This window comes from Equus asinus, chromosome 21 (genome assembly GCF_041296235.1).
Source record: "Equus asinus isolate D_3611 breed Donkey chromosome 21, EquAss-T2T_v2, whole genome shotgun sequence".
In the NCBI taxonomy this organism is placed as follows: domain Eukaryota; kingdom Metazoa; phylum Chordata; class Mammalia; order Perissodactyla; family Equidae; genus Equus; species Equus asinus.
Window position 1 is genome coordinate 13,143,077 of NC_091810.1, and position 11,984 is coordinate 13,155,060.

The 11,984-nt window shown below is 46.7% G+C and overlaps 1 protein-coding gene across 2 annotated transcripts in view; it reads left to right on the forward strand.

The window, feature by feature from the left end:
• Positions 1-11,984, forward strand: part of RAB43 (RAB43, member RAS oncogene family) — a 36,148-nt gene that overhangs the window by 14,349 nt on the left and 9,815 nt on the right. For both annotated transcript variants that reach the window (XM_044755177.2, XM_014853090.3), the window contains exon 2: positions 11,184-11,367. In XM_044755177.2, coding sequence (XP_044611112.1) covers positions 11,184-11,367 — 184 coding nt within the window. The remainder of the gene's footprint in view (positions 1-11,183; positions 11,368-11,984) is intronic.

The window sequence follows — 11,984 nt, forward strand, 5'->3', positions numbered from 1 at the left end:
AGAGTGATGATTTGCTGGTTTCTTTTTCATTGAAGTTGCCTCAGGCAGGATATCCTTTTCTGTCATCTTCCTACATTTTATGTTCCTTGGCTGGCCCCCAAAGGCACGTTAGTGTGGGACATTTGACTTAAATGGATAACATATTCCGTGGTGTGTGCTGTTACAGAGGCAAGAATAAAGGGCTATGGGGGCATGAAGGAAAGAAGGATGAATTCTGCTTAGGGCTGTGTCAGAGAAAGCTCTACTGACCAGGTGACTTTTGAGCTGGGGTCCTGAAGGTTAGGTAGGAGTTCACCAAAAGGTCAAGATGAATGCAGTCTATCCTAGAAAAAGGAGATAATGACAAGAATGATAATACCCTATCATGGGTGTGGGGACTCAGAGGGACAGAGTAAACTGGTATAAAGCTTAGAAGAGAAAATGAGCCTCATCCCTCACCCTGAGATGGTGCTTCCCAGACTGAGGCAGCAATCTGTGGGCCTGAGCCCTCCCATCAACAAGGTAAAAGAAGGACCCGAGACCCAGGACTCTTGCTGCTTTGAAATCCCCACCCTCCCCCACCCCTTTGAAACTTATCTGACTAACCCCTGCTGAGTTGGACAGTGGGGGCACCTCCCCGCTTCTGAGCATAAGCGCTTTGGGAACCCTTTTCCATCCTGATGGGCCTCACTCCTATCCTCTGTGCCCAGCACAGCAGCTGCTTCTGGACTTTACCCCAGCTATCAGCAGGCCAGAGAATTTCCCCTAAAGTCTACTGTAAGAGAGAGCCTGGCTGGGGAAGGTCAGAGAAGTGGTGGGAGGTGAGAGAGTTAGGGAGGGCGGGCTTGAGGATAATTCACGGTACAAAGTCCCTGCCTGTTTGTCAAGTAAGAGTGCAGGCAGAGAACTTCCGGTGGGTGGAGAGGTATGCGGGGTGGGGTGGTGGTTTCAGTTTGGCAGATGTTCTCAGTAGTTTAAGGCCGATTATGTACTCTGGGTAGTGAAACACACAACGGTTAGCTTTCCTGAGCTAGAGCCTACAGTCCAAGCCACTAGACAAAGACCAGGTGGGCAGGATAGCAGGCTCTGAGAGCAGAAACGGTACTCATCCATCCAACAAATGTTTATCCAGCACTTTCTACATGTCAGGCACTATGCTGGGTGCTGGGCATATGTGAAAAGACAGACAGACACAGCCTCTGCCCTCATGAAACTCCTATGAGGGAAAGACAGTAAACATTTAAAAAGTGTGTGCAGGGGGTTGGCCAGTGGTGCAGCGGTTAAGTGCACATGTTCTGCTTCAGCGGTTCGGATCCCGGGTGTGGACGTGACACCGCTTGGCAAGCCATGCTGTGGTGGGCGTCCCACACATAAAGTAGAGGAAGATGGGCACGAATCTTAGCTCAGGGCCAGTCTTCCTCAGCAAAAAGATGAGGATTGGCAGCAGATGTTAGCTCAGGGCTAATCTTCCTCAAAAAAAAAAAAATGTGTGCATGTTGATGTGTGTCTGTCAGGTCAGGCAGTGGGGGACACTGAAGAAAAATAAGTTGAGGTGAGGGGGTAAGATGGGCTGTTCTTTTAAGAAAGGGTGGTCATTCGAGGCCTGTCAGTGGAGGTGATATTTGCGTATAGGTTGAAATGGAGAGAGGAAGCAGTCACGTGACCGTCTGGGAGAAGAACATTCCCGTAGGGAGAACATCAAGGGCAAGGGCCCTGATATGGAGACCTCAGAGTCCTCAAGGACTGGCAGGGAGGCAGACACGGCGACGGCGAAGCAACAGCAGGTAAAGTCGGATCCTGCGGGGCCTTTAGGCCTGGATCCTAAGGACCTAAGGGATGCCGCGCAAGGGTGGAGAGCAGAGGAGTGACGAGATCTGAACACTGTTTTCGCAGCTCCACATTGGCTGTGTGGAGAATGGATTGGGCTGCAAGGGCAGAAGCCTGAGCAGGTTTGAGACTGTCTGCCTTGATCCTGGTGTGAGGCTTGGTGGAGGTGGTGACAAGTGTGAGGGGAGGGAGCAAGAAAGGCAAAGGCAGTGGAGACTCAGTGCCCATGATTTCCCGCTCCCTTAGCCCCTGCTGAGGACTGGCGGCAGGGAGGGAGGCAGAAAGACGGAGAGACGGGCTTGACCTCAGCTTCATGCTGAGGTGCCCTGGCCAATCACCATGCCTTCAGAGCCTGCTTTTCGCTATGACGTTGGGTTTGTGGTCTCAGCCTGCAGGCTCTGCTGAGGACGCAGTGAGATGGCGTTCCTGTCCCCTCCAGGACCCCACAGCATCCACGTGGTAGGTCCTGCTCTGGCTTTTGAGACATAGAGCCTAGGACTGTCCTCTCCCATAGATGGTTCAGGATGATGCCAGTCTGCTTGCCTGCTTTCTCATCTGCCTGTTTTTCCGGTAGCTAAGGTGGCTGATCAGACTCATTAAACTTTTCACCCAGCCTCCCTTGGGGGACTGCCTCAAGGCAGGCCTGGGGCTTTGGCAGAGGAGCTGTGCTTGGCTGTCGGGAAAGTGACGTCTCTCCCAGCTTGGGTTCTCCCACCTCTGTTGGAACACAGGGCATTTAGGCCAAGCGATTGGGCCTACTCTCCTGAGCCCTCTCTGCAATCCCACGGCAGGGGTGTTCTCCGCCTTGCAGCCCGGGTGCTACTTTACAGACATCAATCAGAACACATCTCTTCTTAGCCTGGGCTCCCCGGAAAACAGCCTAAGACAAGGGCGTGTTCACAGCTCGTTTGTTGTGAGGACTGGAGAGTGAAACAGAAGGAAGGAAACACTATAGAGGCTGCATGCTCAAGTTGGTCACTGCCGTGGGCAGGTGGGGCTTGATCTAGCCCAGGCATCCCCTGCCCCCCACTGGCCAAGGGTCCATCAATAGGGGGGTAAGTCCCTCTCACTTCTGTCTCTAATTAGTATAACTTTGTTCTGAGTACCTTCTTCACTGCTGTCTGGCCACACTGCCCTTCCTGTATCTCCAACATGGCAAGCTTTGTTCTGTCTCTGGGCCTTTGCACTGTTCCCTCTGCCTGAACACTGTCCCTATAACTGGCTCCTCCTCATTGGGCCTCAGCTCAAGTGTCACCTTCCGTGACCACCCCAGGAGGCCTCCATCCCGGAGAGTCTCTGCTTTTACCTTAATTTTCTTCAGAGTGCTCATTATCCCTCTCTGCAAGTGTCCTCTCTGCCTTCTTCCTGTCCGCCTCCTTTCACTAGAATGTGATCTCTGTTTCTGTTTCATTCCTTGCAGTATCTCCAGTTCCAGAACAGGGGCTGGGACATGGCAGAAGCTTAGTATGTATTGAACGAACAAATGAATGACCCTTGCACACAGCCCAATTTATTTTTTTGGGGGACACTTTGTATATTCTACTTTGCCTTAAAGCTATTTCGCATATACTAAAAACATCAGCGAAAAATTGTAATAACTCAGTAAATATTGTTAAATGGATGCATTTATCCAGCACCTTCTCTGTGCTAGGCACTGTGCATATTGAATCTATCATTTGACCCTTACAGCACCTTTGTTTTTACAGATAAAAAACTGAGTTGAGTTTTAGCCCAGAGACAGCAAGCTGGTAAGTGACAGCACTGGTTTCCCGTCTTGGGCCTGTCTGAGTCCAGACTGCTGACGCTGCTCCCTTCCCTCCCTCCCACCAATGTTGGGGAACCGGGGGAGAGTGTTCCCAGTCATGGGAAGGACCTACTTTCCAAAAATACCTCCTCCATTACTGCCCAAATTTCACCAATTGGTTGACCTAGATACCGTAATCTGTAGCTATTTTGTTGGGTTTTAATATAGTTTTTATTTTTATCAGAGTTATACTTGTGTATGGTTTAAAGATTTTATTTTTTTCCTTTTTCTCCCCAAAGCCCCCCGGTACATAGTTGTATATTCTTCGTTGTGGGTCCTTCTAGTTGTGGCATGTGGGACGCTGCCTCAGCGTGGTTTGATGAGCAGTGCCATGTCTGTGCCCAGGATTACGAACCAACGAAACACTGGGCCGCCTGCAGCGGAGCGCGCAAACTTAACCACTTGACCACGGGGCCAGCCCCTTGTGTATGGTTTAAAGAGTCATTTGGTTCAACAAGTCTTCTTAGAAAAAGGTCTCCTGACACCCTCACCGCCACGCTCCAGGGGCGATCACTTCCAACTCTTCTTAGTTGATGGGATTTTTCTATTTCTCCTGCTTATGTTGCATCTCCCTCCCCCCGCACCTCCCCACCTGCCCCCAATTATAGGCGTTATCTATTGACTGCCTACTTTGGGCGATGCGAGTTTCACTGACTCACAGCACTACCCCAACCCCCATCACACACATGCACACTTTGTATCCTCTCAGGAGAGTTGTGGGGTAATATTGATTAGATCAGCGTTAAGTTCCTTCCACTCTATTCTCAAAATATACCCCGAATTTGATCACTTCTGCCTGTCTTCATCGCTACCACCAGGTTGAAGCACCATCTTTTACGGAGTATGGCTGGAGCCTCCTAACTGGTCTCCCTGTTTCTGTCCTTGCTCTCTTTTCATCTGTTCTCAGTACAGCAATCAGAGTGATCTTGTTGAAAAGTATATCTGATTCACTCAGAACTCTCGTGGCTTCCCACCTCACTCAGGGTGAGGGCCAAAGTTCTCACTGCGGTCTGTGAGGCACTACATGATCTGGCTCCCTTCATACTTACTTCTCTATCATCCCCTATTACTGTCCTCCTTTTCACTCTTCTCCAGACTCACTGTTCTTGCTTGCTTTGAATGTACCAGTCATGTCTCTGCCCCAGGGCCTTTGCACTTGCACTCCTCTCTCCCTGGAATGCTCATCTCCCACATATCTGCACAGCTGACTTCCTCTAGCTTCCTGCACAGCTAGACATCTGCACAGTTAGCTAACTTTCTTTAGATATTTAACCAAAAGTTATCTCAGTGAGGCCTTCTGTGACCACCTTATCTAAAACTTCATTCCCTACCATTCACGGCTTCTTCCCTTGCTTGTTTCTTCCTTTTTATCACTATCTAGCATACTTATTATTTTTATTATTTTACATTAATATTTTTGCTTATTTTATATATTTATATATAAATAAGTATATTTTATAATAAATACTTATCATTATCTTAGCCTCTGTCTCCCACATTAGACTGTAAGCTTTTGAGGACAGGAATCTGCATCTGTTTTGTTGGCCCTGACATCTTCAGTACCTAGAACTCACAGCAGGTGTTAATGAATGCTTGTTGAAATAATTGAATAAATACATCATGATTTGTAAACGCCGTTCATAGCTAAGTCATGTCGTATGCTGCTGTCATTTTTCATTTCCCACGTTCACTAGTTTTTCCTGGCAGTAACAGTCATCTTGTTTTTGCTTAAGTGTCTATGTATTTACCACTAATTCATCTCCAGCCTCTTCTCTAATTAGTATAACTTTTGTCTCCATCTGTCTACCATATTGTATAACTCTCCTCTCAATATATTGCTTTCTCTCCATTTCATCTTGAAGATGTCTCTCCCAGAGCTTTCTTGATTTCTATTTTAGTTTTTCGTGGTTAGAGTGATATTCTGTAAGAATTCAGTCTTTTGAAATTTATTGAGACTTATTTTGTGGCCCCGCATATGGTTCATCTTGGTGAATATTTCACGTCCACTTGAAAACGTGCTGTTCTGCAGTTTTGGGTGTGGTGTTCTGGAAATGTCAATTGGATCAACAGTTTTGTTTAGATATTCTTCATCTATATCGATACTTTTGTCTACTTACTCTATCAATTACTGAGACAGAGGTGTTCAAATCTCCAGCTGCAATTGCGGATATGTTTCTCCGTTTAGTTATTGTCGGTTTTAACTTCAGGAAATTTCAAACTCTGTCATTAGGTGCTTACATATTTAGTAACATTATGTCTTTCTGACAAATTGCCTCTTTTATCATTATGAAATGTCTATCTTTTGTAATTCTTTGTCTGGAAGTCTACTTTGATGTTACCATAACCATCACTCTTATTCAGTCATGCGCCACATAGCAATGTTTTGGTCAACGACGGACTGCATATGTAATGGTGGCCCCATAAGATCAGTCCCACATAGCCTAGGTGTGTAGTCGGCTGCACCATCTAGGTCTGCGTAAGCACACTCTGTGATGTTTGCACAATGACAAAATCGTGTAACACTGTATTTCTCAGAAAGTTTCCTGGTCATTAAGGAACGCATGACTGTACTTTCCTGTGCTTACTTTTTGTGATATATGTATATATTTCATTCTCTTACTCTCTGCCTATTTGTGTAGGTAGATACATATAGATATTATCTAGATAGCATATAGTTGGATCTTGCCTTTTTTCCAGTCTGACAACTATAGCTTTTAAGTGAAATGCTTCGTGCATTTATATTTAATGTAATTATTGGCATGGTTGAGTTTAAATCTACCATTTGCTATTTGTTTTCTATTTATCTCTTCTATTTTTTATTCCTTTGTTCCTTTCCCACTTTCTTTTGGTTTAATTGAATTTTGTTTTAAGAATACCATTTTAGGGGCTGGCCCTGTGGCGTAGTGGTTAAGTTCAATGCACTCCACTTTGGCAGCCCAGGTTCACAGGTTCAGATCCCAGGCACAGACCTACACCACTCGTCAGCCATGCTGTGGTGGCGACCCACATATAAAGTAGAGGAAGACTGGCACAGGTGTTAGCTCAGGACTATTCTTCCTCAAGCAAAACAAAAAAAAGAGAGAGAGATTGGCAACAGATGTTAGCTCAGGATGAATCTTCCTCGGCAAAAAAAATGGGGCTGGCCCGGTGGTGCAGCAGGTAAGTTCACACGTTCTGCTTCTCGGCAGCCCGGGGTTCTCTTGTTCGGATCCCTGGTGGGGACATGGCACCGCTTGGCAAAAGCCATGCTGTGGTAGGCGTCCCACGTATAAAGTAGAGGAAGATGGGCACGGATGTTAGCTCAGGGCCAATCTTCCTCGGCAAAAAGAGGGGGATTGGCAGTACTTACCTCAGGGCTAATCTTCCTCAAAGAAAAAAAAAGAATACCATCTTATTTCCTCTGTTGACATGTTATTTCTCTTACTGATTGAAATAGGGCTAACAATATGCATCTTTAACTTATAAAATCTCTTTAGAGTCAATTTTGTAGCACTTCATACTTCACAACTACGCTTAACACTTCTCATTTCTCACTTCATATCTGACACTTCACAAGTGTAGTAACTTTACAGTGGTATAATTTCATTTATCTGCCCTCCTTTCCTTTGTGCTATCGTTGTCATATTTTTTATTTCTAGTACATTATAAACTCCACTTTACAGCCATTATTTATAATTTTACAGTCAGCTGTTTTATAAGGAAATTACAAGAAGAAAAATAGTAGTATTTTATATATACCTACTTATTTACAATTTCTGGTGGATCTCATTCCTTTTGTAGATCTGAGTTTCCACTTAATATCATTACCCTTCAGCCTAGAGAATATCTTTTAGCATTTCCTGTTGTGCAGGTCTCCCAGGGAGATTCTCTCCATTTTCATTTATCTGAAAATATCTTTATTTCACTCTCTCTCTCTCTTTTTTATTTGCTGAGGAAGATTTGCCCTGAGCTAACATCCATTGCCAATCTTCGTCTTTTTTTCTTTTTTATGTGAGCTGCTGCCACAGCATGGCCGCTAATGAGTGGTGTAGGTCTGCCCCTGGGAGCCGATCCCAGGCCACCGAATCGGAGTGCGCAAAACTTAACCGTTAAGCCATGGGGGCTGGCCCTTCACCCTCATTTTTGAGAGATATTTTTTCCTGGATATAGACTTTGGTCTTGAAAGTTTTTCTTTCAGTACTTTTTTTTTCTTTTTATTACTTTTCAGCATTGTCTTCTGGCATCCATTATTTCTGATGAGAAATCACTTGTCATTTTTAATGTTCCCCTGTATATAATATCTTTTTTTTTTCTCTGCTTTAAAAATTTTCTCTTTTACTTTAGGTTTTCATCAGTTTGGTTATAGTCTGCCGTGATATATTTTGTGTTTCTTCTGCTTGGGGTTTGCTGAGCTCTTTGGATCATTAAGTCAATATTTTCATCAAATTTGGAATTTTTGGTCTTTACTTTGGCCACATTCTCACTATCTTCTCCTCTGGGCCTGCAATTATGTGAATATAGACTGTTTGATGTTGTCCCGCAGATCCTGTGGCTCTGTTCATTTTTCTTCAATCATTTTTTCTCTTTGTTCTTCAGACTGAATAATTTCTATTGATTTTTCTTCAAGTTCACTGATTCTTTTTTTTCCCCATCTCCATTCTGCTGTCAAGTTCATTGAATGAATTTCCCACTTCATTCATTGTACCTCTGTCTCTGGTCTGTTCTCAGCCCCGTAGGAGCCACTCTCTGTAAGGTTCTGGCTGTCTCCCCTGCTGTGCATGGTTCCTCAGGAAAGAACTCACAGGATGCCCCACGTAGACTCGGGGCTCTCACACCGCCTGCACTGCTTCTCATCCCAGTCGTATCAGCTGCTCCAGACTCTGATCTTTGCCTCCTCAGCTCAGTGGGACCACCGTGCTCTGCTTAGATTCTAGCCCACTGTCCTGTGGTCAGGAAACCATCCCCAGGTAGAGAGTCATGGCGACCATGAGGTGCATTTCATGAGTTTTGCTTCTTTCGGGATTACAGTCTTGTGCTGCTTGTTGTTTCCATCCTGAAAACGACAGTGTCCCGTATTTTTCAGTCTAATGGTTGTTTCTGGAGGGAGGGCTCGTCTGACGCTCGGTACTCTGCCAGAGCTGGGAGCTGCCCCAGAGCCCCGTGGCCTGCTCCAGATGGGCTGGCATCCAGGCTCGCTGCTCGGCTCTGGCTTTGGGATCTCTACCACCATCCTGGGGATTCCCTTTGTGTCTCTTTTGAGTTAAATTCTTTGTTTTCTGAATCCCACATTTTCTTATTTTTGGTTGATTTCTTTAGGCAGAGGAACCTTCAGTAGCTTCCTGAGAAAGGGTAACAGGAAGGTAAATTTTTTGAGGCCAGTGTGTCTGAAAATGTCTTTATTAAACCATTGCACTTGGTTGATAGTTGATTGGGCGGAGAATTCTACTTTGGAAATAATTTTCTCTCATAATTTTAGGTGTTTCATTGAATATGTAATGTCATATGAAACTTTTATGTGGAACTTTGAAACGTGTTGTTTCTTTTTTTTTTTCTCTCTGCAAGTTTTTATCATCTTTTCTTCTCCATGGTTCTGGATTCCCACAGTCATGTTTTGTGTGAGTCTGTCTTCCTCCATTGTGTGTGCTTAGTGGGCCTGTTGGATAGTTCTGGGGAATTTTTGTGAAGTATTTCTTTGATTTCTCCCCTTGATTTTACTATTCTTTTTTTCCTGAAACTCTTACTATCCTGATAATGGACCTCCTAGGCTGATTCTGCAATTTTCTTTTTTTTTTTCTCCATCTCTTTGTACTTTTTTCTTACTTTGGAGGGATTTCTTTAACTTTATCTTCCAACCCTATGTTGCATTTTTCATTTATGTTATATTTTAATTTTCAAGGGCTCCTTTCTTCTTTCTGAATGTTCCATTTTTTCTTTTTTTGAAATAGTGTTCAATTATTGTTTCATGGATCTTTGCCTATCTCTGAAAAGACCAATGATTGTTTTTGAGGGGTTTGTCTCTGCGTAGTTTCTGTTTCCTGCAAGTTGCTTTATTCTGTTTGGCCTCTGACTTTTGTGTTGTGTACTCTCCTCTGGGGTATGCGGTGCGTTCCTGGTCATCTGGATCCCAGGTTTGTGTAGTGCCAACGTTCCTGCCTTTCGCTTCTCCCCATGCGTGGCCTAGCAGACACCATGAGCTCCGGAGAATGGGGCCTGGTTTCCTTGGAGCCCCTCGCAGCTGGGGAGGAAATAGGAAGTCTCAGGACTGGAAGAGTTTATTTGGCATGTTGTGGCCCAGAGCTCATTAACTCAAACTTCTCTCAGTGGGGCCTAGGGAAAAAAGGTGGTCACCTCCACAGTGCCAGGGCCAGAAGCTGTGCCCCCAGGAACTGAGGCCTCCAGGTCCATGCCCACCGTGGACAGACTAGAGGGCCTGCCATACCTTGAGAATTAGATAAAGAGGCACCCAGAGTGCTTGCGCTGGCGAAGGAGGAGGGATGACCTGCAGCTCGGTGGAGGCCAAAGGCTCACGTTTATCTTCAGAGAGCCCCGAGAACCTATGGTTTGTGGAGCAGAGAAAGCCAGCCTGAGCCCCTGAGAGCCCTGACACCTGCTCGCTCCAGTGCCCACCCACGGTCCATCTCTCTCAGTCCCAGAGCTGGTGATCTCTGCCCAGAGCGGGCAGCCTCCTGGCCTGGGCACAGTGAAAGTCCAGGTTTGCCCCGGGCCCAGCCCCTCCCGCACCCTATCTGGTGTCTTTCCTGCCAGGCTGCTGTTTCCACAGAAAGCTACACACAGGCACATCTCCTCCATGGCCATTGTCCAGGAGGGCTTGGCAGCAGTCACTAATGGGTGTTTGTTAAGTGAAGACATGTGCGGGACAAGACCCCAAGCTCCTTGCCTATGGCTTGGCTAAGCTGGGTCAGCTGATGGTAAAGGCCCCATGAGAGGACTCTGCCCACCGCCTCCCTGAGTCCCTCACTGCCACAGCTCAGGCCCCGTCACCGCCAGGTTGTGAGCATCTTCCCAGGTGTTGCTGAGGCAGAAGTAGAGACCCCTAATGCTGGAGGAGCATCAGGTGTGACTGAGTACAATGGTGCATTTACAGGCACGGAGAGGGGAAGGCACTGGACGTGCACACAGCCAGCCTCATGGTATACCTGGGGCCAGCTTGCCAGACTGAGAGGCTGGAGCTCTTCTGGCTCAGCATCCCCAGCAGTGAGCCCAGTGTTTGGGGGAGAGAGGGCACACAGAGGCCCCAGGGTCGAGTGCACTTCCTGCTGCAGTGCAGAGTACGTCCCTTATCCCCTCACCTCCTTTCCCTGGGGACTCTAGAGGGCAGAGATGAGGGCTGCCCACCTTCTGTTTGCGTTCTCTTGTCCTCATCAAAGTTGGGCCACCAAGTTGCTTTCTGAGGGCTGAGATGGCCTTCTCTCTCTCTCTCTCTCTGTCCCCCTCCTGTGTGATTCCTGCCAAGGTGTGGGCTGGTGGCCTGCCCGGTGGAACCACCTTTGGGCGTGGGTTTCTGGGATTGCCCTCCCTGTCTCCTGTGCTTGGCCACACCACAAGGTTCACGGGAGGCCCCTTATTTCTCCAGCTGCAGATCTGGGACACGGCAGGCCAGGAGCGATTCCGTACCATCACCCAGAGCTACTACCGCAGTGCCAATGGGGCTATCCTTGCTTATGACATCACCAAGAGGAGCTCCTTCCTGTCAGTGCCTCACTGGATCGAGGATGTGAGGAAGTACGCAGGTTCCAACATCGTGCAACTGCTGATCGGTGAGCTGGGGGGGCTGGTGAGGGTGGGGCCAGCAGGGTTCCTTGGGACCACGGATCCTGTCTCTCTCTTGATCTCTCCTTTTTATTTTATTATTTACTTATTTTGCTGAGGAAGAGTTGCCCTGAGCTAACATCTGTTGCTAATCTTCCTCTTTTTTAATGTGAGCCACCGTGACAGCATGGCCACTGACAGACAAGTCGTGTAGGTCCATGCCGGGGAACCAAAGCGGGGCTGTCAAAGTGGAGTGTGCCGAACATAACCTTAGGGCATTGGGGCTGGTCCTCAGTTTTTCCTTTTTAAATGAAGGACAAGCCAGAGTGCAGAGAGGGGCTGAGCTTGAACAGGCAGGAGAGGGGCCTGAACTTGAACCATGCGATCTTGCAAATTCTGATCCTGCTAGTCGCTTATAAAGTTATACTCACAATTGGAATTAGAGAAAGGAAGACAGGAAGCTAAGATTTGCCTTGCAGTTACCATGTAATCCACACAATGGTTAACACTGCTTAAATCTTCACGTGTGTTCTTGGATTTAGTTCCCGTAACCCTGACTACTCCTCCTTAGTCAGAGGATAGAGCTGAGGCTCAGAAAAGTGAAGTAATTTATCCCAGTCCACAT